The sequence below is a fragment of the Contarinia nasturtii genome, unplaced genomic scaffold (genome assembly GCF_009176525.2).
Source record: "Contarinia nasturtii isolate CC-2019 unplaced genomic scaffold, AAFC_CNas_1.1 Cnas_scaffold_928, whole genome shotgun sequence".
NCBI lineage: Eukaryota > Metazoa > Arthropoda > Insecta > Diptera > Cecidomyiidae > Contarinia > Contarinia nasturtii.
The window spans coordinates 3,748,243-3,775,717 of record NW_022198275.1 but is presented as its reverse complement, the minus strand read 5'-3'; the positions used below and the strand labels follow the sequence as shown (position 1 = coordinate 3,775,717).

The 27,475-nt window shown below is 34.6% G+C and overlaps 1 protein-coding gene across 1 annotated transcript; it reads left to right on the top strand.

Moving 5' to 3' along the window:
• The first annotated feature begins 2,040 nt into the window (after nt 1-2,040).
• Nucleotides 2,041-27,014, top strand: LOC116343116 (probable GPI-anchored adhesin-like protein PGA55). The gene is made up of 11 exons (XM_031771021.1): nt 2,041-2,203; nt 15,140-15,404; nt 23,302-23,758; nt 23,883-24,155; nt 24,408-24,594; nt 24,682-24,856; nt 25,002-25,114; nt 25,203-25,347; nt 25,399-25,974; nt 26,069-26,338; nt 26,492-27,014. Exons 2-11 carry the CDS (start codon nt 15,146-15,148, stop codon nt 26,638-26,640), a joined length of 2,604 nt encoding a protein of 867 aa, XP_031626881.1. The 5' UTR covers nt 2,041-2,203; nt 15,140-15,145; the 3' UTR covers nt 26,641-27,014.
• The last annotated feature ends 461 nt before the right edge of the window (nt 27,015-27,475 follow it).

The following is a 27,475-nucleotide window of genomic DNA, read 5'->3' as shown; positions in this document are numbered from 1 at the left end:
ATGTCGTGCCAATGTAATGCATTAATTTTTGTCATTACTGTGCTTGCAAATATGGACGTGAAAAAGATTAAAATTTACCGAATTTCCGAAGTGCAGGCAACAATATTGCTACACAACGGTGACTATGGTTGTTTGTAACATAAAACAGGAACCATCAACAACTACAATCGAATAAATGCGAAAACGATAAAATGCTGATATTTGATTCGATGCGATGCGAAACGAAGCGAAGATCAGGTTTTATATCCAAAACTGGCTGATTCAGCGATATATCGTTCAGAGCATTGCGTAGGCATATTATTTTGCAAATGGAAAGTTCCAACATCTATTTATTTTTTTGTTATTTCGACGAAAGGCAAATTAGCCTAACCATTTGTAGGCCTATGCGCCGTTAGCAAAATTGAGAAAAACTAAACTGTGTGCTGTGTGCTTAGTGAAATCTCTATAGAATAGATCTTTCTGTTATGTATCGTAGTTCGGACAATATGGTGAAGTATAGAACCGCACTACGTGTGGAGCCGGTAACTCAATAGACTCAGCGAACTAGGCATTCGCATAAAATTCCATCTCTTTCAATCTCATTCACATACAACGAGAGAGCGAGTTAGAAAAGAGCATGAGTATGTGTTTTGCAAACACATTGGCGTTCTAGTTGTGAATCGATTGTTCTTATGTGACTCTGGCTCGGTCGGCCAAGCTCTCAATATATCATAGTTAATTATTCTGTTTTAGCAGCCACAATACACATTCGATTGTATGATCGCACGATTTCGACCACAATATCACGTCATCGGTGTAGTAAGCAAGCAAACGCAAGCGCACACTCCCGCGAACAAGAATAGAGATAGAGACACACGCAGAGAGAGAAAAAGAGAAACACGAGTTGTGGAGCACAAAATAAGTGGTATTTATGTGGCAAATGTCAACTTCGTCATCTATCATGTTAATTATATGTGTGTATGTGCCACATAAGTTTTCTTCGACCCAACACGTTCAATAATATTCTCTATTTGCATTTCGACAAAATATATATACATATACACAATACATGTTATGTATATATCACGTTTGTTTAACCGAACGAACAAACCAACAAACAAACGAATTTAGAATATGGATCTAGAATAAACGTTTGAGTAAATTAATTCAATTTGGGGCACTTTTTTCTCTCGCTCCTACTGCCTCTATATTCAGTTTTGTTTTTTTCATCTTCTTCTCTTTACGTTGTATCTATTATTATTATGGGGTTTTGTTGTTTGTGTACACTATGAAATTTGCACTCATGAAAACTCACGAGGGAACGAAAAAAAAAATCGCAAAAAGTAGCACTAAACACTAACGACCGCAAAATTTATTCGTAGATTACAAACACACAAACGCATAACAAGCAAACAAGCAATAAAACTTGATAAACACATGTGTCGAAAGAGTTCGCGAATATAACAAGAACAAATGTAGAAGAAAAAACAACAACAAAATTAAAAATAGCACCACAGTAAGTGAAATCAATTTTATTGTGCGTATGAGCGCGTGATTGTGCATTGAAAGATCGGTGATAAAATGGTTTTTCAGATCATCATTCCTAAACCGGTTTCTTTAAAACTGAATTCAACATCGATGTTGAATTGCCCTGATGAATCTTACTCATCATGCGTTCACCATTTGTTTCTCACATTTCATGATTTTTGTATATGCTTCTGTCAAATGTGCGACAAGAAGACACTCGATCTGTTAAAGCTGACCGCATAAACACGCACACACACATGATTCATAGTGGCTAGTGAGAGAAAATAACAATAACAAAAAAACCATTCAAAAGAAAGTGGGTTGAATATAGTAGTAAATAATTCTTGAAAAGACATCAGTTGCATAAGTTATTATCATCATAATTTAAGACAAATGTCAGATTGAATGAATTTTCTTTCGTTCGGTCGATGAAAATTTCATCGTCGACGAGAAGAGAATAGACGTCACGCACCATATGTCAATGCCTTGTTACTTTTATTCCACAAGAACTTCGTTAAAACATTGATGGTGCAATGTGACAAAGGCACCAAAGTATCAAGCTGAAAAAGAAATAAACGGTTCGATTCGACTGCAGAAGTTTAACATTTTAAACTATGGAACAATTTTAATTATCTTTGATCTCCAGCAAGAACAACAGGAACGGCAAAAGAAGCAACAGCAGCAGCACAAAGCAGAAGTATGTTTATGCATTTTTATTATCTTTTCATTTCATCGCATTCCGGTTCGTCATTTTTGGTTCGGCTGAGTTTCAAACTTGGAACATTTCGACGATGACACTATTTTAGCCTTCAAAAACTCACGTATATTGTTGCATTATGCGTTTTTATCAGCTCTGGAAATCGTCAACACACGTCCCGTGCTATGTGTGTCCGTTCATTCTTTTCGATTGCATACTTTGGTTTGTGCTCTGCGAAGAGAACGAGTACAATGCAATTCAACGTCTATCTACTGTTAATGCCGTTCAGTTCTGTTGTTCCTGAAATATTTTTATTGCTTTTTTTTCCGCCTGTGAGCGTGCGATTGTCAGTGCGGAATGAATGAAATAAGACATGGTCACATATACATGTTCTTTCCATTCCATCCAAAATAAAAAGAAAACGATGGAGAAGCAGAGTTTTTTTTTGCGCCAGCTGACTTCTCACTTATTTAATGCGCTTTCTGTCTATCTGTCCGTTCGTTTGTTCGTTCTTTCGTTTGTGTACATGTACCGTGTTTGTGTGTGTATATTATTTCGTTCGTGTTTTGCTGCAAGACTACGCATTTTAAATGCCGTTTATGTCTTTATGTGCCATCACACAAAAGGTACAATTCATTCATAGTTCATTGTCAAAATATGAGAGAGTGCAGTCAACCACGTTAGAAAAAAAAAAATAATATGCAATTCAAAGACCCAAGCTCGCATTAATGGCATTTAAGAATGTATATTTATTCTCTCGTTCACTCTCCATGAGCAAGAGAACGTCTTATATTTCGAGTCTCGACTTCCTTAAGCCATTTTGACGAAATAACAACAATCGTTTTCATGGGCCTGTATAAATTAAATGAATAACAAAAACCGATGCAGCGACAACATAATGTCGATCGATATAAGTGAATCAACAATGCATTTTGGTAAATAAAACCTCATGCGGGTTACAATTCTCGCCGTTTGCTTGTTAAACAAACGAAGATGAACAACATAAAAATGCTATATATACATAGATGTTGAATGTATTGCTCTATTCTCTAATCAAATGCTTATGCGAGTGCATGGCAATCGGTAAATAGTATTTTATGACTTTGCCTCTCTCTTTTTTTACTATAGCTATTCAGTCAATTGACTGTTGAACAACTATTGCGCTTTTGTTTCGAGAGGCGAATTGACAAATTTACAGCCTCTTCTCTTATTTTATGCAGAATTACATAAATTTTTCGTATAGAGCATATGTCATCCAGAGAGAATTCCGGTAGTATTTTCGACTAACAGCCGGCATGCATTCAGTTTTTCGCTTGATTTGAAAATCAATCCCATAATTCCCGGAGCACCAAACATAACAAAAATGAAATGAAAAGACGAACATACAACAAAAATATTTTAGATTGTATATATGTAGTCGAGTCATAAAAAACAATTTCACAAGCTGCAGCCGAATGATCATAACTCATGTGAGTAGTAAAAAACAATAAACCGACATGAAAAAAAGAGACACAGATTGCGGGCGAGGGAGATAGACAGAGAAAAAAATCCTTATGCAATTGCTTCTATAAATGACTATACAGAGATTTGGAAATCCTGTGCATGTTAATTTAGTGCACGCGTTGTTACTAAGAGATAAGAATTATTACAGTAAATTGAATTGACTGGTGCACACAGTTCATACAATCATTTAATATAGACAACATTGCATATATGCGACATTTAAACTTGCAACGATTCATATATGTTTTTTTTTTTCATTGTATTAATGCTTCAACCAGTCGTTTGCCTTCTCTGTATCTCTGTCTCTGTCTCTCTCGCTTACACAATATAATTTCATTGCAATTACTCTCCATTTCCGTGGCATTGGTAGAATGCAATTCTCTCTCGGTTAGTTCATTTGTACATTCGTTCGTCGATTATTGTGAATTCATTACAATTATTTATATTCTCTGTCGTAGATTTGTTTTTTTTTTTTTAAATGTGTCTCTTCGTTCGTTTCGAGCTAGTTAACAGTTCTGAATATTGTCATATGTGTATGCATGCATATGACGACTGTATCTCCTTTTCAATGGTGACCAGAATTATAAAATATTCAAATACATAAAGCACAATTCGAAAATTGCCATATCGCAATGTAGTTGCATTTTGTTTCGATTTTGTTTCGTTTTCATTTCGAGTGATTAAATACCCATACAGGGATGTACGGATTGTCACGTTAAGTGCTTTCAGTCATCTTGAATATGTGCAAGTATTCGATGTTTTTGTCACACACACACAAAAACAAAACAATTTAAATAATTGCACTGCAAAAAAAAAGAATAAATACCACGATTATCATTATGATTAGTGCATACAGTACACATATTGTTGTTGGTGGGCACGTGTATATTGCATTTTTTCGTCGTTGTTATCGTTGTTGTTCTCCGTTAGTTATGTTTTAAGTCTCTTTTTTTCGCTCATTCCGCGCTTTTCGTTGCCATAACACCTTTAATGATCCGAATGCATGATTACTATTTGCACTCAGTTATCGATTGAAATCCTCATTTCCGTTCCATTGAATGCTTTGCAAGCGTATGCTGTTTGAAGTCGTTGTTGGTGCTATTTTTACTATATGAATGCATGAATAATCTTCTTATGATGAGAAAAAAACTGCGACAACCCACAATATTTCTATTGCTTTTAATTCGATGATTGGCAAATGCTTGATCGTTCCATTTTATTGATTTTTGACGAAATCATATTCGTCAGCAATAAAATGCTCACATTTTTGTTCAGCTTCGAATGAAATTGAAGTTAATTTTCATGTTGATTGGACAGAAAAAGAAAGAAAATAGAGCGAAATGAAGGCAACAATCTAAGAATCAGAGAAAAAGACATTTGGTTCAACAAAATAACGACAGTTTTTTTTTAATGAAAATTGCATGTTGTGTGCACATTTTATAGTTTGTTCGACACCGACAAAAATGCCAAACGTAACAAGGAAAGACCACGACAAAATGATTATTTCAACTAATTCATCCAAAGTAATAACAAAATGAAATGAAAACAGAGCTATTTTCTTCTTGACAAGTACAATTTTCGCTTCGGCGATTACTTAAATGGAAATATTAAAGCGATTTCAAAGTAAAAGACTTCTTTTTATTTTGTGAATTTCCTTTCTGTTTTTTTGAACAGAAGAAGAAGAAAAAAATAAATAACGACAACCGACAATGGCAAAACACCAATCAAATTGTCCGAACCGGCAACAATCTAACGGTCAGCATGCATGCACATGCACGAATTAAAATATTTGTGTAACATCGTTCGGGACGACTTCAACGCCCAATCAATAAATCATTTTTAAATATTTCAATAGGTAGCCTGTAGTGGCAACAAATTAGACTATCAATATACATAATCTACGATAGTAACACATGACATGCACACATTTCGTGTGTTCTCCGTTCAATCAGACCTTTGTGTGCTATTACTTTTTTTTTCTTCTTGAATTCCTTTCGTATGCAGAGAAAAAAAAAGAGTATATGTTCTCATACCTTTTTTCAAGTTCGAAGTGGAGGCAAACATCTTGAATGGCATAACAATGCAATGTGATTATTTAAAAAAAAAGTATTGGCTTAAAGTCGTCGAGTCACCAATGTATTCCATCCCGAATTGACTGACTTAGGGAGAAAGGGAAAAAAATGCCGTAAATCGTTGCGCTTTCCTGACCAAAGTTAATTCATTTTTCTCTCTTACACTGTTTCTGAGCATTTATGCACTCATACACCAAAGACGTGCCCAATCCAATCAAATGAAACAGGAAAAAAAAAACCAGAGAACCCTGTAACTTGCTGCTGAACGGCATTCACTCACTGCCCAGAAGATTACATGCGTTTAAACTTTAATTTTAATACAGCACCAATGTTCATGCCATAAAAACCCATGCATAATGCAATTGAAAATGCAAACAAGTCCATTCGCTCTATGTTGACATGATACTAATTTATAATATTTTGTCGTTATTTTGTTGTTGCCGCTGAACTTTTTCGTATGCACATATTCCTTTTGTCAGTATATAAACTTTATTTGCCCTGAAGTGTATATGGTCGTTAGTTAATCCAATATTAAAAACACTTTTCCCGTACGGTTTATCGATCTGATCACAATCGCGCGTATGTGTCATATATTGTAATTTAGTGCACCTATATGTGGCTGCATAATTCTGTCGCTTTCCTACATTTGTGTATGCGCATCGACGAGACCGGTATATATTAGTTTAACGAAACTTTTAATTGCTCTCTTGACGGAAGCGACTACGAATTAAAATTTTCGTTGAACATTTTTTTTCTCATTTTTGTTTCATGCGCGCGTCCATTATTACATTGTGAGAAAACGTGAAAGGGACACACACATCGAGAGAGAGAGAGAGCTAAATATTTTCCGGACTTTTGACCGTCAACTATTTAATTTTCATATTCATCGAATCAGCGAGCTGAAAAGAATAATATTTTCTCAGCCATAATATACATATAGAAAATTCAATTGAAAATGACACTAAATTTACACAAAATTTAAACACCATTAGAATTGACACCAGTTTCAGTGCGTTTTTTTTTTTGTTGTATTCGTTCTTATTCTCTCTCGCTGGCTTTGTCATTTGCCTTTTTGTTTCTTCGGAAACAATAATATAAATTTACATAAAACAAACATTTTATGCGTTTGTTCTATGTGCAAATAGTGTCACATTTAGTCGCTTTGTGTGTTTGTCAAGTGATGAAACAGACCATAAAATGTGAAAACTCGAATATTGTTAGCACACAACTTATTGATTGTAGAGTGCAGTTTTTCAAATGCAAACAAAATGATAAATACGCTCATAAATCAGAAAATTGTTTTTGTTGAAAGTTGAAAACAAAGTAACGTGAAAAATACATAATGTTGCACTGATAGAATGCAAACAAGAGTGCAAAAAAAAACGTAAACAGAATGAATCCGGTGCAGCTTTAATGATGTTGCAAAAGCTTTTCAGAACCGTAGTCAGACAACCCAATTGAATAGAATAAATGGCAACAAAGTCTCTTATTTATAACTTCAATAGCACATCGGAGCGTTCGTTATCATTATCAATCGGCATGTTATTATATCCCGATACATCCGACGTCTGTTGACGATAATTAGTCGTTGAGACTGAAGCGAAGCGAGAAAAATATCCACTTTTCCTATTTATACGTACGCTCTTTGGTAATAATAATCAGACAAAAAAGAAACAAACCAGCGCGCTTGTGTTTCTTTTTTTCTCATTTTGAGTGTGTATGTTTTTTTTTTTGTTTAAATCCGCGCATTCAATAGAGCAAATGCCATTGCACGAATCGCACCATAGAATATAAGTGCCGACACACGAGAGGGAAATATTTAACGAAAAAAAAAAAACGATAGCGATGGAACGCCGGGGAAAAGAGGGAGAGACAGAGAGAAAGAGACGAGTCGCGATTGAAAACGATTCGCTGTACGATTTTGTAGTGTGTGCGACTTGTCAGAATTGCATTCACGCATGAACGCGCCAAATGCAATGGCGTAGACCGCAACTCATTTTTTTTTATTTCAAATAAACTTCACAAAAGAGCACTTCTGTTTCTCGTCGGTTTTCAAATAATATGTAAATTATATGTATGTATTAATTTAAATGAGAGATCAACACACAATGCAACACATCACATGTATTTACTATAATAAAGTTTCATTCCGTACTGTTTTTTCTCTCTTTCTCTCTCTCACTCTATTTATTATGCTCTTTATTAAAGTTATTTGTGTGTGTATTTTTTTTTCCTCGATTGTCGACAATGAGCACAAAGCATATTTTTCATTTTCTCAATAATTTAATTTCTGAAATGAAACATTTAATTGCACGTCGAAAAAAAAATGAGGCACGAATAAAATGCTCACACAAAATAACAAATGCGATTAATACACGTCATTTAAACGCTAATTTCGTGCTTATTCGCGCGCGCCCTCGCACATAAACACATATAAATATTTCTTTATCTTGATTATTGATTTCAATTTCAGTTTAAAAGAAAAACAAAAACAAAATTTAAATGCAGTCCGTAAAACAATCGAAATGAAATCTGAATAGAGCAATTAGAATGTTTGTAATGTATTTAAAGAAGAAAAAAAAATGCTAACGATAATATATCGGTTCTCGTTTTTGTATTTTTCGTTATAAGTACATTCGTCGGATCGTCTCTTCCTTCCCGAAAACCAATTTGAGCAGATTGTGCATATCAATAACCACATGCTGGAATAGACGTTCATATCTCCAACGTATATGTACGGTTTTTTTTCGCCTCTGTTCGTATCGTTTAATACAGTATAACAAACGCAGACGACATGCGGTTATTTATGCGTTTTTATCTCAAAACTACACACATTTTCGAGAGTTGCGCCAAGTTTTGAAAACCATTTAAAATTAATTTGAACATATCATTGCGACGTTATGATGGTCTTTTTGATGTGTATCGTCGTTGTTCATTTTTCTCTTCTTTGTTTCTCATTCGGTTTACAAAGTTTCAAGTAATTTTCTTTTTAAATACATCCTCGCTTCAATATTTTCTTTATATCTGTTTTATTTTTGTTTTGCTTTGTTTTGTTGTTCAGTTTGGGCAACTTCGATGTGTACACACAAATTTTATGCGCGATGGTAACTTCCTTTGTTCATTTTGTTCTGTCGGAGTTATTTCATGTGATGTGTGCCAGACCTATGATATTTATAAAAATTAGGCAGTCGCTGACTCCGTTTCAATTAGACGCACAATCGAATTTAAATGAGCACAGCCCGTCAACGTTGGTGCATGTTAATTTTAATAATTACACTTAAATGAATGCATGCATGTTTGTATGCATTTGTGTGTGTGTGCATTCATTTGCAATGAATAAAATCCGGTTCAATTTAGATGCCACCCCTTTTCAACTATGTCTGTTACTGTAATTAGAAAGCAAGTCATGGATGTTTGATTCAATTTGACATCATGTGTATTCGTTGTGAAACTTTTGTAATGCAAAGTGAAACTAACTGAAATTAGATTGGCCATCAGCCGACTATATCAAAGGAGAAAATTGTTCTCAAATTATCGAAGCGAAATACTCGATTAACAAAATCGGATAGGTAGAACCGATTTCGGTGTTTGTTGTTGTTGTTTTTGTTCTTATTTCCTTTTATCGTTTTCAAAGGCCCGAAAAATTAATCCAGCTGTAGTTTCATCGTAAATAAATTGCGTTCGGGTGAATACTTATACTCGCAAGAGTCACGGCTGTGATGTGGGATGACAAATCTCATGCGCAAACGCACATGCTTAGAAGCGGCAAACGATCTAACCGAAAATGAAACGAATAAATTGTGTATGTGAAAATGTTGATTTCTCTCACAACATGTGTTCAATTTGCAACCACCAAACGAGACAGAAAACAGAACATGCTATATGTCCGGTATAAAACGTTCACACACGCTCACAGCCGACAGCAAATTTCGACTCTCGGCAATTTTCACGTGTAAAAATACATAAGCGATTGGGTAATTGCTTTGTGTGAGTCGTTGCAAAGTAATACCGAGTACATAAAAGTATTTCCCCTGGCTATTGTTGGAGAGAAACATACAACAACAACAGCAACAACAAAATGTATATATGAAACACGGCTGTGCGCTTCTGTCGGCGCGCGGCGACATGTATACAAAAATCAACGTGTTCGTGACTACATGCTTCTCATTTCCATGTGGAACAAAAGACACGGAACAAGCTGGAAATGCGCATGTAATCCTTTTGGCACGTAGGCATGCACTTTCGACAAAAACAATAACAAACACCATCGATTCGCCCGAAAAGAGCGACAGGGATAAAGAGAGCTTGACAAAAAGAGAAAGAGAATCAAGCACAGAAGCAAACATGCATACAAATATATAACAAATGAATATATATATATATGTATGCGTAAAAGCGGCGTTCGGTTCACATTTGAGCTCTAAAGAAAAATGGTTACTTCGGTTTGACAAGGTCGAATATAGGATACATTTTAGCATGCTCAAATCCCGCATGATATACCGTTTGCTCAAAGTTCACTTTCATATATTTGAAAAAGTCTCTTCTATTGCCAATGGCATACACAACGGCCAAACGCGCATTGCGCGGCGATTTCATGAAATATACAATTCACCTTTTCAATTCTTTCTCATGTATGTGCGTCTTTTTCACTAATGGAATGATATTTCTTCCTACGAATAGTTTCCGGTATTTTAATAATGCAACACATTTACCAATAACATTGTTAATGTGGACGGGATCTGTTTTTTATGTGTGCATCGATTAAACCGGTATTTCTGTGCAGTCATTCAAGGCGTTTATGCTCAGAAATACGGCGAGAATCAAGAATTAATAATTCAATGTGTGTGTTTTTTTCCTATCGTGTAATCTACACACCATAAGCTGGAAATAGTCTGAAGTAGTCGCACATTTGCCACGGGTCGCAAGATGCTTATTCTTTTTTTCTCACTTCAGTTATCTTCGCTTCAATGGGGTCCTGTAATGCTGAACGAATTTTGCATTGTTCCAAAGCTTTTCTTAAAAATATAAGATCGATTATTATAAAAAACTAATAATTCAATTATGATCCGCAGAGCAAAGAGAGAAGCTGCTGATTCCAGTGTTTGATTTCAATTATCTGAAGATTCGACTCTTTCTTCACATTCATCATGCGTTATTGTTTTTTATGCATCTGATTCACTGCATTACCGTACATTAGATGCATTCGATTTCCCCGGAGTTGTTTTTGCCGCTTCGATTTGCCGTGTACTGTGGCTCTTCATCATATGCGAGAATTGCAAGCAAACAAAAGAGGGAATTTTAATAGAACGATATAAAGAAATATATATAAAAAAAAAAAAAAAATGCATCGTTTAACATTTTAAATATATATCTTTCAATTCATTTGTTGCAATGGCAACGAAAAAAAAGAGAACTCAATGCAATTTTCAGTGCTACCCAAGAAAAAAGAAATACATACATGTATACATGTTCATAGGAACGGGAAAAAAGTCGTCGAACAAAAGAGAGCCACACATATTTTCACAATATTTTTTTTTTATAAGAAAAATGTCGGCATGCACAAACTCGACATGAGAGAACAACGACGACGACGGATTCGACGATGAAGACGGCTGACACGGTCTCTCCTTTGAATCGAAGAACCCGAGAACACAGTGTGTGAGCACAAAAGAAGAATACAGACGACTTGAAAACACATTCGAGAACGAGCATACATTTAAAAGTTTTGTGTGTTTTTTTCTTCTTCTTTTTCATTCTACAGCAATTCAATTCTTCTAATTGCTATACTAGTACGAGAGCACAGATTGAACTTTCAATTATTTGTTCCCGTTCTTTACATTTCTATTCATCGTCGTCTTCATCAATTTTTGTTTTTATTATTTCTTATCGCATCAATTCAGTAAACGCGTCTGCTAACCATTTATTCTCACTCACAAAATAATTTTCTTACAATATCGACACTTCATTTTCTTCAACAACTTCAGATTTATAATAATAATCGTTTGAGCACTCAACACATTTAGCGAGTGCATCAGCGTATTATTCCCACAATGCAAAAGTCAGTCATTTGGTTCAATCGATTTGGGACCGTTTGGTACCAAAAACCCATGAAACCCATTTTCATTTTCCGTAATTTCAGTGAATTGTCGTGTCTGTATGTATATTCAAATGATTCAAAACAATTACTTTTGAGCAATTTTTTCCGCTTTTTTCCCTCGGCTCACTTTTTCCCATTCCCCAATGTTCAATTTATTTGTATCATTTCCATAAAGTGAATATGATTTCAGTTCTGAATAGAAGAGAGAGCATTGAAAAACCAAAGAGCATGTGGAGTTAAGCAACTTTAACTCTTTACATTTTTCTTCTTTTTATTCATTTCTCTCTCTCTCTCTATCTCTTTCTCCATAAAATTTGATATATTTTATGTTGGTACATACATAAATCTTGTAGTAACATTCCAATGCCGGGTGTCGGTTCTCCTATTTTTGGATGTAATGAAAAGAAATGCTGTGATAATGCTAACAATTCAAGCTTTTAAAATTTAAATTGAGGCACATGAATGTGGAAAAACACCGATCAACCGAACACAACCAAATGCAGACTCTAGCATAAAATCACACGGAAAGACATATTTCGAATGCATAATAGAGAGAGCACAGATATTGTGTGCACATTCAACACTGTTTCATCTTATGTCTTTCTCTATCTCTCTATATCTTGTCTTGTTCGCATCTCTTCTGTGTGCATCGTGTTTTGGAATACGATGGATTCGTTTGCCGTTTTGTGTGCGGCTTTTTAGTGTTTGAATTTATATAGTCTGCATGAAAACGTAAGGACTCCTCAGTCTGTTTTTATTGTGTACAAACATGTGTGCGCATTCAAGTTTTCCTTTTGCTTCTTCTTCTTCTTCTTCTTCTTCTTTTTTCGCTATGCTTGTTGTATTGTGCAACTCTTCTCCCTGTTTAGCATTTAATTTGTATCTTCCTTCATGATGCGGTAATAGCAATGGCATTGTGCTTGTTTGCACATCTCTCTATCTCCGGTATGTTCTCGGTGGCCGCATTGATTGTAACTGTATTTATGCACACATATAATATGTGCAATGTCTGGTTTCGTTCTTTACGTTTGCCCGTGCTTCCCGTCCATTGTGAGCACTCCAATATATGCAATTTGATGGAAAAATCTAAATGCGAACACTTTGTAGCTCGTAAAATGCAAAACGAATGAGAGAAAGCAGAAGAAAAAAAAATGAAATGACAGTGGCAGTGAGATTGCCAAACAAGAAACGAATTTGAATATTTCGTCCCGGAATTAATGTGTTTTTTTCTCTCGCTTCAAATTCTTTTCTTGTTCAACAAATGTAATCGATCCATTTCAAGCTAACCGAATCCGCATTTTGTGTTAATTGATCGATGTCTGGCAGATATTTTTGCCGGTAATTTTTTTTTTTTTCGTTCATTCGCCCAAAGACGAATGGGTGTCGTTTCATGAACCACTGCACACCTTCGCCATATGAATCGAACATCCGGCTACAAATGAATCGGAAAAATGTTTATAGCAGATTGCAAACGTCAATGTTTCGAGTGTTTTATGTTATTTTCCTGACGCTGTTCCCATTTTTTTTCCTGCCTCTTCTTCTTTTTCGATTTGCTGTGCAGGACTATTTGCCGTGGCATACCGTTTCCGGCGTATTGCTAGCAAAATCCTAAAAATAAAATGCGCCTTGCTCTTGCTCTTTTCCCATTTCACATTACCTCATCGCATTCCACACTTCGGGGGATATAATTTTGAGTTAAAAGTTTCAAAAGCCAACTGGTTGGCACACGTCGACTATACTCAACCATCGGATAAACATTTTCCGATTTCAAATTGATTTATAATTACTTTACAAGTTTGGTTTTACTAATATCGATCGGCATGAGATTGTGCGACTACTGAAATGGTAATGTGCGCTATTGCCAATTTCAATTCAAAGTAAAAACAACTACAGTGGCACACAGTAAAACTAACAACGGCCACCCAATGGCAGTAACAACAAAAAATGGCACGCAGCAAATGTGCATTCTTATAGAATGCCTTTTTTTGTCCTTTAATAGCTTAGCAGCGACGTGATTGAATTTATAATCGCATTTAAAATCAACTCAAATATCCCATGAAAATACTTTCAAATTGTTTGCTATTTATGGACTGTCTATTTTATTTATCACTGTTATCGTACTTGTTTTTTTTTCGGTGCGTTTCGTACAGAAGCGTAAATGTGTCAATTCATTTTGTCCGTTTGAAATTAAAATGACTGCACTTTCAAACTGACACCGAAGAGGTGCAATCACTTGGTTAGATATTTAAAAACGATGTAAATTCAAATCTATTTTGAAATTTGAATGGAAATGACCATGAAATGTTTGGTCTGGCTAAACATGGATGACTCATAAACTCATTAAAATGAAATATAAAAACAAACAAACGTTTTATTTGCATTTAATTCAACATTCACCTCGAACAATAAAGTAGATTCAACGATGACAATAATAACAGAAATGAACGACAACAAAAAAGACACAACAACTTGACATAATCCGTTGAAAGGAAAACAATGCAAATTATAAAATTAAATCGACCAACATTTTTATAAACTAAAAGGCCTTTGTTCACCGCATATTTTCTTTATCTGAGCACAACAACAAAAAAAAACAGCGGAATGTATATATTAATAATTCTTTTTTTTATTCGTTCTCGGACTTTAGCCCAGGTCTCATCGATCGCATGTTTTTCCCATTGCAACCGATTGAATTGATTTTTTTTATCATTATAATTTTTCCCATATTTGTACTTTATTTTTTGCCGTCATTAACTGTTGGCTTAAGCGCTTAATGCAAATGTCAGACCTTTCGTTTCATCGATAGCAAACAATTGAAGTGTAATCGATGCCAATTGTTGTGGTGTGCATTTTCAGGCACAAGTTATAAATTTCTTTTCGCGCTTATTCATTTCTATGTCAATGCACTGATAAAGCTTGATAAGAATACAAGTGAACGCACGTAAAAAGCAGTTGATTTCATGTTTTTGCTACCGCACTCTTTCCCTCCCTCCATAAATTACAACTGATAAAGAACATCAAACAAACCGTTTTTTTTTTCTTTTTTCTCTTGTTTCATAATGCAATCACTCGAAGTCTATAAAAAACCGTAGATTACGTTTTCGAAAGTAAAATTCATAAGAATGTTTACTTTTCATTTGTATGTTGTGTGTTTAAGTGGGTTTTTTCTCTTTATATTTCTAATCTCCTTGTGACTTTCTTCAGAAAGAAGAAAGAAATAAATAAAATAAAATTAATTCTTAATTGAATCTTCTTGTTTTGCAGCTAGTTATGTCGTCAGCGTTTGAAACGCTTTTGGAAGCGGCTCGATTTATTGAGCTACAAGAACAACGTGAACGTTTAACGTCAACGTCTTCGACAGCATCATCGCTTTCTACGTCTCCGCACAGCAATAGCCGCTACCATTACCAATCAAACTATGCAAGCCATCAATCGTTGGTCACAACACCGCCAGCTTCACCACTTTCTGATATTCCACGAAGTCATATTGACTACATCAGTTCCAATGGTACAACTATCACCCGCAACGGTAAGTTTCTACGTCAAATATGAAGTTTCAATTTCAATTCGGTCCCGAATCACTCACCTCTTACGAACGGTGATGATTGAACCGATCCAACAAAACAAAATATCTACATTGTATTAAATGACAAAGTGCTTTGCTATGTGTGGTTCAATTGGCGCATTGGTATGATAAAAGTGCGTTTAACATCTTTTTTTTTATTATCACCCATCGTGTTGACACCTCAATGTCACATCGTCTGCATTTAGTTATCATCGAATTTTATACGAAACGGTTGCCGATAATATTTACGGTTCACGCTACCAAAATCGGCATCTTTCAACATAAACCAAAAAATCTATTGGCTAAATGCACACTCGTGCTCGTTGTTGTCAATACGCGTGGAATGGCTCTAACATTTTCATCTGACTTTTTTTTTAAATCGCAATATTGTCCTTTCATAAAATTGGGTTCATTTCTATATATATATCATTTTGTGTTAATCGAAATGTTCATTGAAAAGAGAGAAAATCCATCAAATTACGTTTGAAAATTTATTGATTTAGAAAATAATCGGTATCCATTCAAAGCATAATATATGTTTGCTTTTATATAAAAAAAAAACCACTGCATTTCATTGAGATATTGGACAAGTAATAATAAACATTGACGACACAAAAAATATTATATTTCATCATTGCTACAACGCGAAATCTAACGAATGAACAAATAAACGAATCAACCACAAAAAAAAGAAATAAAGGAAGAAAAATTGAATTGAAGCCCATTTGGAATCCAAAAAGGAGAGAAGAGAGAGAGAAAAAAAATCTCGAATTTCTTGTTTGTACGTGTTTTTCATGTGCACGATTCTTACTGTCGGTCGATTCCACACTCGAAAGCAGCAATTCAAAATTGAATAGCTGCAGTACACTCGGCGTAGGTATTTATTACATAAAAGCAGCACATTTTTAATGCAAAACAAGGAACAAAGACGCAAATCGAAGTAAAAAAAAAAAAACAAGTGTCTTCTATTTATAAACTCTTACAAGACAAGTATATATATAGTGTATGTATATATGCGCCGTATGACGCATACAAATACTCAGCCACTCTGCTTCGTCTCAAACAAGAGCATTGGATTTTTGTAGTTTATTCAATTCTTTTTCGTCTTTTTCCTCTTTGTGTGTGTTTACACAGGCAATCTTCTTAAATGCCCTTTAAACGAATGAACGAACGACCGAAAAAAATCTCTTGCACAAATACAACGTGCGCTATATTTTCCATCTCTCTTCCGTAACATTCGATTTTTTTCTGCTGTACTTGAAAATCTGAACAAGAGTCTGACACGCAACCATGTGTCTGGCTTATATGCATTTTCAGTGCAAGTGTATTAGTGAACGCATTGCTTGCGTCAAACCACCAACGCATCCATCATATATACATCGTTCTCTTTTTAATTTAACGGCAATAATCTGCGCGTCTTATCTCTGTCTGACGCATTGCAGACAAACGGCAATCGAACAAATACGCTCGTCCACATGATACAAACTCGACGATTCCATTCTGCGCATGTGTTGTAGAGCATGAGTCAAACGTTGTACATCTATTTGTCTCACTCTTGCCTCGTCGAACACATACAAACGCCAATACGCTGAAATGAATCATGCAGACAACCGGTCACGTAAACAATACCACCATGCTGTGTATGCATTTTAACGAGCAACTAACGTGATGGTAGGTGTCTGTGTTGCTATAAGAATCACTTCGCTACATTCGGCCATACCATGTGACCAACGAGAAAATTCACTCAAACCAATAGATCTCTGATGCGATCTCACTCGTTTCGATTTACGTTTCACATTCAAAACGAAAAATATACATCGTACTGTGCAATGCATGTATTTGTAAGGTTCATTCTATTACGGTCTATATCTCCTTCTCATTCACTTTCCACATTTATCGATGTATTGGACCATAGCGTGCTGTAATGTATTTGGTATTGGTGCGTATTATATACAATTTGTGTTTTGTGTTTTCGTTGCTCACATGCTTACATCACGGTTGCGTTGTTGCCTCTCTTTTGTACTCACTCGAATTGTATATAAGCATAGCGCACCGATGAACACAACGTTACGCACATGTAAAATCTTACGAGTACATATGTATATATATACATCTTTTTTTAGCCACGTGTTGGCTTGCGCAGTTGCCACATTTTAATGCGATTGCCGATGAGCATGTAGTCAACGATGTCATGCGATTCATTGTATTGTAAACGTAGATTTTTTTTCATCGAATGCGATCACCTCAGTGTAGTTGGTTTCATTTATTTATTCTGCACTTCGATACACTTACACAATTGCATACGCAAACATGGATACGGTGCCATTGTATGTCCATACACATTCTCTCATCGTTTTGCGTCTTTGGTGCACATTTTTGCCACTCTATATTTTTCTCGTTCGCTTCACTTTATGCTCATGCTTATCATGTCAATGAACTAAGAGTTCACTGTAAAATCAAAATTTTGCTCAAATCAGCATACAACTTTATAAACGTTGCATCGACTATCATGTGAATGGCAATTGAAATAAATTACTTACTGTGTGCATGTCCATACATAAAAAAAATTATATGTATATGACGTTTTACTTCATCATGTTGTCGATACGAAATTTTCGTGAAAATGGCAAAATCGACACAAAAACCGGAATCTTTCTGTAGAATAATATGGGACGAAAGAGTATCATACACATCTTTCATAAGAGCAATAGAAGAAGAGAAGTCGACAAAATGTATGTGAATGGTTTCAAATGAGTGCAAGTCCCTCAAGTGTATATGACTCTATTTGGTTGATTTTTTTTATGGATAACTGGCACTTTTCATGTGATTTTAAATCTCGGAAGAGATTTTTATCATAAAAACCAATCACGGAAGTAAACTGCTTTGCTCGGCTCAAGTGATAAATTGCATAGTTACTGTGGTAACAATCATTCATTTTGCTTCATCTTCGCCTTTTTCAATCAATGGGAGAAAAGACTCGCTTTATGACATTACCATTTTTATGGAATGAATCTATTTATTTATTTTCTTCAATGTGAAATTGTGTTTAAGACTTCTTATACTGATTTTTAGATCAAAATTACTTTGTGCAAAATATTGACTTTTCACATTTCCTTTGGTTTGGCTTGTTAGCTGAAACCATATACTTTTCATTCCATTGTTGAATTTAGCTGCAATTGAAATCCGTGAAAATAATCATTGTTAAAATAAATTTCTTTGAAGACTTTCTATAGAATACAGTTTTGTTTCATTTCTTTTTTCAACTAGACGTACTGAATCCTTTTCATTGTATTTAATGACATCCCACACATGAGGGCTGTTTGAATCAATTGAAGAAAAGAGAAATAATCTTTCATTCTGTAATAATTGAAAAAAAAAAAAAAAAAAAAAAACGAAAACTGAATTAACTCCAGCAAATATAATATTTGTCTCATGTATAGATTTAAAGGTTACCATATAAACTCGATATGAACGATGACAATAATGATGTTGAAAGAGGCGTTGTTCAATTAAAATTTGTGCAGCATCCAATTCAATTACTTGCCAGACCAAATCATTAAGAAATTCGAGAAATTATTGGCGTCGCAAAAATTAATTAGGATGAAAATTGATAGAGACTTGATTCGGAGAATTGTTGCACCTACTCTTTGCCTGGGTCAGCATTATTACTCACACATCACGTGATCACGTGTGATGACGTTTTTAATTGTAATCAACCATTTAATTTTGGCATTTTCAAAATCAGCATTATCGCCAAATTGCAATATTTCTGAAATAATGCAACTTCAGTCGATTCAAACTACCAAATGTACAGTGCTGTTAACAATGATTGATCCAAAAGCATGATTTCAAATCGGCCATTATTGTTTCAGTGCGGTCAAGAGTTTACAAATATCAAAAAGAAAAAAGAAGTCACAAATCACGTGCACGTTGTCGTCTCATTTTAATTACCAGTGATTTCTAAGCATTTTCATTAAATTGCGTTTTGCCAATTTCGGAATAATCAGCAATTTATTTCCTTTCGTGTGTCGGACAAAATGCGAAACACATGCAATATTATTGTTAATAAGAAAAAGAATTTCACGCTGTCCAAACAAATATGGCCATAAAATTGCTTAGCAGCAGTAGAGTCTCGGAGGTCATTAATTTATAGGTAATTTAATCGAATCGCAATCGAAGCCACCGTTGATGATTAAAAAACAAATGCACAAAAGGTTCATTCAATATTCAGATATTTTATAATAATACAGATTTCCAAAAAATCATTCAACGTCGAGAATCTCCAATTAAGGAACCATCAAAAGAAAGGACTTTGCTGTGTGCATTGAGCTTTTCAACAACCAAATTAGACAATTCGAAGAATTGAATGTCTAGTAACTGTGATACTATTGATCCAATCCAATAATCCAAACTGTGATACCAAGTATACCTAAGTGTATGTGACAGATAGCAATACAAAGACGTGGATAATAATGAAACACAGTCATAAAAACAAACACACCTTCATTCAATCACGTTTCACGGCTGAGATGTAAAATGTACAACACACAAACAAACGAAGTCAGAGAGGAATATGAAAATGAAAATAACATATCGAATAAGCTTAACTGATAAGCACACGGCGAGTTAATTGTAATTCAGTCTGTTTGTGTCGTTATACAGGTAAACACGCCAATTTGTGTTAACTCTTTCGCGATCATCGTTTTTCGTATTTTTTTTTCATCATAAAATCCTTTTATTGTGATATTTTAAAAATTCGAATACGAATATTTTCGATTCTATAAAGAAAACAAAACTTAAAAACATTTAAGAATTTATTTATTCATTATTATTGACATTTTATTAAAAGGATAAAGAAAGTAAACATTGATTTACGTTCTCATTACGTACAAGAGTCGATATGCACAAACACTAAATAAAACAAAGTAATTGTAAATAATTTTTAATATAAATAAACGTGAATAAGAATAAATAAAAATAATAATAGCAGCAACAATGATGCATAAAGGAAACGAATGGTATTGGAATTTGAATTTGCACCGAAATCAATCGGTGCTGAATAATTCGATGGCTGTGAATAGTAAAAAGTTACCAATTTCATCGACTTTGTATACAAGTGCGGTGTTGACCGATAGTGGAATTTGTGTTGGAATGCGCAATGTAAATTTAAAAGATGCAAATCAATCATATTCACCGAAAAATCAAAATATTCCAAATTGCTGTAGCAATTTGAATATCGTTGGCCAACGAAATGGTCAAACATGGACAGCAGCATATGATCAAATGCGCTTTTCTGCCCTAACCGATCCATCAATGGCAACACAAGTGGATGGTCGGTATTTTAAGCATCCTCCAAATCATGCCAAGTGGAAAGATGATGATGATGATGATGAAGATCATGTGATATCACCAGAAGATGAATCAATACATGAAAATGTTTCAACACTATCTAATCCGTCGTCATCAATAAGTGCTGAATTCAATCCATTTCATTTGTTCGGTGACAAATCAGTGACAAATGAACTATCACAAGCATTCAATGTCGCAAATATTAGTGATAATATGACCAATCATATGCTTAACCCAACATTGGTCTTGACCCAACACAATCATCCGATTCCATATCTCAATTATAATTATTTAAACGAATACGATACGAAGTGCAATTGTATTCCGTTTAATTCTTATTCCGCCTATTGTTGTCCCAACTCAAAAACTATGCCTTTACCGTCATTGCCATCAAATTTGCCATGCAGCATGCTGAAGGTCGCTGGGAAATCCCTTCATCGAAGACCGGACATTAACACATCTCGTTCAAGACACGTGATGGCACCAAAAAAGAAATGGATACAAAATTACATGCAAAGTAATTCAAATTTATGTTTTCTTTAAGTATTATTTTCAATATTATGGTTTTCGTCGCATTTCGTTTGTTGTCTTATTTCTACATTGTATATTTGAGGGAATTAAAATAGAAAATTATCGCAATCAAAAATAGAAAAAGAAAACAATGTCCATAAGTAGAATTCTATTTTAAGTACAAACTATTTCTGTCGGACCTTGATTGGCTATTATCACATTTTGTAGACTTTCTTTTCAAATAACAACAGAATAGCACTGGTCAAATTTAGATTGAAAGAAGATATAAGTTCCAAATAAACGAGGTAGAGACTTATGAAAATGTCAAATATTACATGTGTCAGTAATTTTTAAATTCAATTTCTCGAGTAGGTATGTTTTGTGTAAAGAGTCAATCAACAACTATCAAAAGAATGCCAAATTTGCAAAAAAACGTAAATAAATTATGGTTTTTTCTTTCACAAGAAGTGCATATCACGTTTATCTTTGTAAATTTAACTTGCATTCTCAAAATATGCAAAGCTTTTAGGCAAGTTAACATTTAGTTAAATTTATTGCATATTTGATTTGCCGTTAGGCCGAATGGATGAACAATTTTTATTGTTAATTTTTAAAAAAGCGAGTTGAAAATTATAAAAATCATATGCATCAATTGTTTACTAAAGCACATTCATTAAGTAGATGATGATGAATTAGATTTTATTTTTTCTCTCTTTCCGCGTGCACGTGTATATGAATTGTGAACAGAAAATGAAAAGTGTATGTCAATCGATTAGAATTTCAAACGATTTCTTCGATGATATATTATTATTGCGAAAATATTGGCATACTTTTTTACCAAATATATTTATGCAACCTTCACAAAATCGTGTGTGTTGCTGAATTAATTTCGAATCCGTTCATTGGAAACTGGATTGGTCTGTCGATCGTTCGATTTAATGTTGGGCACAAAGTGAGATCTCTTGGGCAGCGATTTAGATCGAAATGGGTGTGATTGCACAACCGACCTGGGCATCAATGCTATTTGCAGCGCATGGCTCCACTTACATCTATTAAAACAATTTTCGATTGCATGAGTACTTCGAAACACGTGCTCGTCTGAATCTACCACCGAGATATATGCATGGCATCTTTTTTTTACTCTCATTATATAAATCGCATTGTAATAAGGACGAACAATGTCGCAGTATGGCTATTATGACCAACATTAAATCGGTTTACTTTACATAATAAATCGAAGAATTGGAGCTGTTTCACTATTTTTAGACAATAATAATGTTCATATTCCATGTAAATTACATTTTAATTTTTAGCTAAAGAATAATCCGTAACCAGTTTCAACAATTGAAATGCTGCGTGCAACGTGGAGTGAAAAATGTGATGGAAAACATATTGGCCTTTTTTCCAACTTGTTATGCATACTTTCGTTACTACACCTGTTATGAAAATCATTTACATAGTTAAGCTGGATTTGTGCCGCATGTCTCAAAGCTCACGTGGCTCTTAACATGTTTTCCATTGCTCGTTCGCAATTGATTATTGTTATAGAAAATAATAAAAATGTTTTATGGATCCCGATTACAATTTCCGTTGAGGACAACTTTTGCGTCATTTGACAAGGGAGAAAAAGGGAGAACATTTCGTAATAATACTGTTGCGTAAACGGAACGTTTTTCAATCACAGTCAGTCATTATTTTGATGCCATTTTGAAGCAAATTGTGGTGGTAAATAAATACATTTAAGAAAGTGGGGGAGCGTGGTGCTAAATGGTTGTTGTTTAGGGTAAAATAGTCAATGGTGTGCTGAAAATCAAAATAATTTGGCTTACATCATAACTCTTTTCACGAACATTTCTACGTATTCATTTTCAATTTGCTTTCTTATACAAAAGCTCTCAATAATATGTACTATTTTTCTATCATACATTAATATTAAATCAAAATGGAAATATATAAACATCTATCAAATGTGGTAAAATTCAACAACATTGAATTTTTTCAGAAGAGCCATTTCCACAACAACGCGATGACATCAATGCCGAACAGGCAATCAAATTGTCAAATTCAAGTGAATGCATTCTATCAAGAAAATCCGATCGTTTTCAATTGCATCAACCGTATCCAATGTTGATGCAACGAGATCGATTGTCATATAATAAACCAATGCCATCACAACATGATTGTCATTTGGTTAAATCGAAATCTTTGTCACCACTTGAATCACATGCACAGCAAAGACCAAAAGCAAATTACTTTGTCAGCGATGCAATGCATATTGCACGTAGCCGAAGCACATCTTTAACATTAAAGCCATTTACAACATCCAACTATGCAATAAAAACAGGTGAAGACTCATCCCAGTCAAGCTTAAATTTGAGCGCATCAAGCGGCTATTTGAGCGGCAGCAGTGCAAACTCCAGCAATTTAAATCTGAGCGGACGCTCATCGTCGTCATCCATGTAAGTGTTTTCTAATACATATTTTCTTTTTGTATTTTTTTGATCTACAGTTAGATTCGGTATTATATGTTCGTATCTCTTGTTGACGCAATTTATTTGATTTTTGATTTTATGCATCAAATAGGAATGGATCAACACACCATATTTCAAACGGAAATGGCGTGCTTACTATTCATTCAAATGGAAATCATGTAAATGGCGATCAAACGACGAACAATCACGTGTTCTATGAAAAGTCGCCAATAATTAATGGATACGTAGATAAACGTAATGGCAACAGCAGCTCGAATGGGACACACCACTTGCAGCAATCTCCACCACAAGCTGTCCAACAGCAAACTCTTACGCCACAGGCAACAAACAGTAGGCGCCGTACAATTAGTTCAAATAGCAATGGGTAAGCCCGTTTATCTTTTATTGTTTTTTTTTTTTTTTATGGGAAATATGTATGTGTAATGGTTTGAACCGCAAAATATTCATTAATGTCAAATGTGCCTAAATTTCGAACAAGCCACAAAAAGGGTGCAATTCATGTTCGAACATAAGTGTCCAGACCATAACAGATATGTAGATAGATTTGATCATTTTCATCACTCATAATCACCCCACACATGTAAATTGTAAGACACATTATAAATTATATGAATAGTGGTACACAACGTAGCGCCTCCATTCATAGGGCCGGTACACGAGAAGTGCACAACAAATTGGAGAAAAATCGACGAGCACATCTCAAAGAATGTTTTGAACAATTGAAGCGTCAACTCCCGCAAATGCAAGAAGAGAAAAAGACGTCAAACCTATTGATACTGTCAAATGCAAGCAAATACATTTCGGTAAGCATTATCGATTCTATTTTATTAAATGACAATGTTACAATTATCATATTCATTATGTGTACATTGTTTAAATGTCATTTGCAGCAATTGAAGCGAAAGGAAAAAGAATTTGAACATGAGATGGAACGTTTGGCCAAAGAGAAAATTGCCAAGCAAGAAAAGCTCGAAGTGTTGCGCCATCAAATGTCCACACGTTTCGATAACATGCATAGTACAATTCAATTGCCGGACAATGAGAGCAACGGCATTCGGGAAAGAGGTTTGTATTTACATCAAATGTACAAAATACATATTGAATAATTTGGCACCTGTCGATTTGAATTAATTCGAAATTTTTTTTTGAAGACAATTTAGGCGATTTTATAAATAATTAAAAACCAAAAAAAATATCGCTTTGATTTTAGTGCCATCAGAGTCATTAAGCGAGCAATCGTTGCCAAGCCGTGTCAGATATGGCTCAACAAGCTCACTATCGAGTGCCGCTACTGCATCTTCACCATGCGCAGCTGGTGTTCCTGTAAGTGTCCATTACCCAAAATAATTTTCTTTTTTGGTTTAAATATAAAACTTTTATTATAATAATTTCATTACATTTCACACACTAGTCGCAGTCGGCATCTACAATTTCGCCTGTGATAACGACCACAAGTACAATCCTAAATGCATCATCATCGTCGCCGTCACCGAAACGAGCTCACTCGTCAAGCCCAATATCGGCGTCGACCGTAAATATGCATTCAGCCATCACAGGTATGCATATCACACATATTATGATCAGCTAATCTGAATTGTTCATTTAAGAAAAATATGTTAAATTTGTAGATTCTCCAAAAATCTTACCAAATGGTCTCACTGCCATTTCAAATGGCTTAAAAGCGCACAATCCACCGATTGCCATCAATTTATCTACGTCTGATGGAATTTCACCGGCGCTATTGAATGCATCAAATGCAGCTGCGGCAATGCCATTGAATTTGGTTCATCAGCCAATCACAAATGGCATTTCAACGAATCAATCAATTCGAACGATCACCGCCGCCAATTCGAATGGATTGCAAATAATAAGCAGTACACCAAGTGTAACAAATGGAAAGAATGGCATTCGCCATCAAGACCATCATAATTCCAAAGAACAAATCAAGAAAATCGAAACGATTTCAACTTCCTCGGAACCACCGACTAAGGTTATCAAGCTGATAAATGGCAATGGCATTACATTGGCATCGGTCGACAAAGAGACAAAACTGATTCCATCGACACAATTAACATTGTCACAAGTGGTTGTCAGTCAAATTCCATTGCTGGCGCCGACTCAGACACTGCGTGTCATTGGTGCACCAAATGGCGTTGCCACCATTGAGTTGAGCAATTCAAACGGTATGTTAAAAATTTTAACAAACAAAATAATTTAAACATCTTTAACATTCAATCTTATCAAAAACATCTTGTTTTGTATTTTTGATAATGATAGCCATCAAAGGACGCACACCAGTCCAAAATCAGCAACATTCTTTGCCGAACGGTACAAATGGAGCTCATTTGCACAAATTTCTTGTGAGTGGTGCATCAACAAATTTAACCGCACCAGTGATTACGTCGACCTTTGTTAATGGCACGATGACCAATGGTACATCTGAATTGGCCCGTTTACCTGGCGGTGCTGAATTAAATGCCATTCTACCGCCGAATACAAACGGCACAACTCTTTATCGCAGCAACGGACAATTGGCGATTATCAAAGGTATTCACTCCTAAATAAACGAGGTGCATGCATTTTTTAATTCTACTTCTTTCACATCAATTCACACCGAACACACAAACAAACCGAAAAAGAAAAACAAAAACGAAGAACGTTCCTTACTTACATTTTCCGTTTCAATTTTTCAATCGATAGGAGCTGAAACAAACCAATCAAATCGAGCAGTTCATATGGTTACACCGCTACAGCAAACAACAACCACACCGATCGTTATATCGTCACAGGGACAAAGCAGCAATAACATAGCACACCACATTATTGCCAGCAATCTTTCATTTACATAAGTTGTAAATGATCAAAAAAAAAACAAAAATACAAACCGCAAGGGAAATATTGTAAAATCACTCAACTAACGCAACACACACACACACATTTACCCAAATACAAACTCACACATACAAAGTAAGAACGAGGAGAGATGCAGAGCATGAAAATTCAGTAAATAAAGAGATGATTGATTGCATCTCTATGCGGAGATATATTGTGAGTTCCGGTAGTCGAAATTGATTGATTTCGATTTGCGGATATATTCAATATGTTTCGGTTTTTGAGATATGTACATAAAAAAACAGATTGTAAACTTTTTGCAACAGATTGAAATATTCACACTTCATGTATGTGCACATATTCAGAAAAGAAAATGCTAATTTTTAATATTTTTTTTTTCGTTTCTTTCATAAAAAAACAAAAAAAAAAACAAAATAAAAAAATGGAAACATTAAATTACAATAAATTGTCCACCAATTTGAATTATATCTAAATTACAATATTTAAATACAAAAAAAGAAGAAAAAAAACACATATTAAATGATAAATAGAGAATGGAAGAAGGCATTTTGTGAATAACGATTGATATATAACCATTTATTGGATATGATTGGATGAATTAAAGTGCAACAGAGAAAAAAAATGATATTGAAAGCGACGTTATTCGACATCACATTAAATGCATCAATTTCTTCATACAAACATATATCTATATATATATATATATATTCAAATAGGAAGCAAATTCAAATGGTGTGTGTGATGATTTTAAACAATTTTAAATTCAATTTTTCTTCGTTCAAAATTCAGAACTCAATACCAGCCATTTGTACCTGAATATTTTGCGAATAT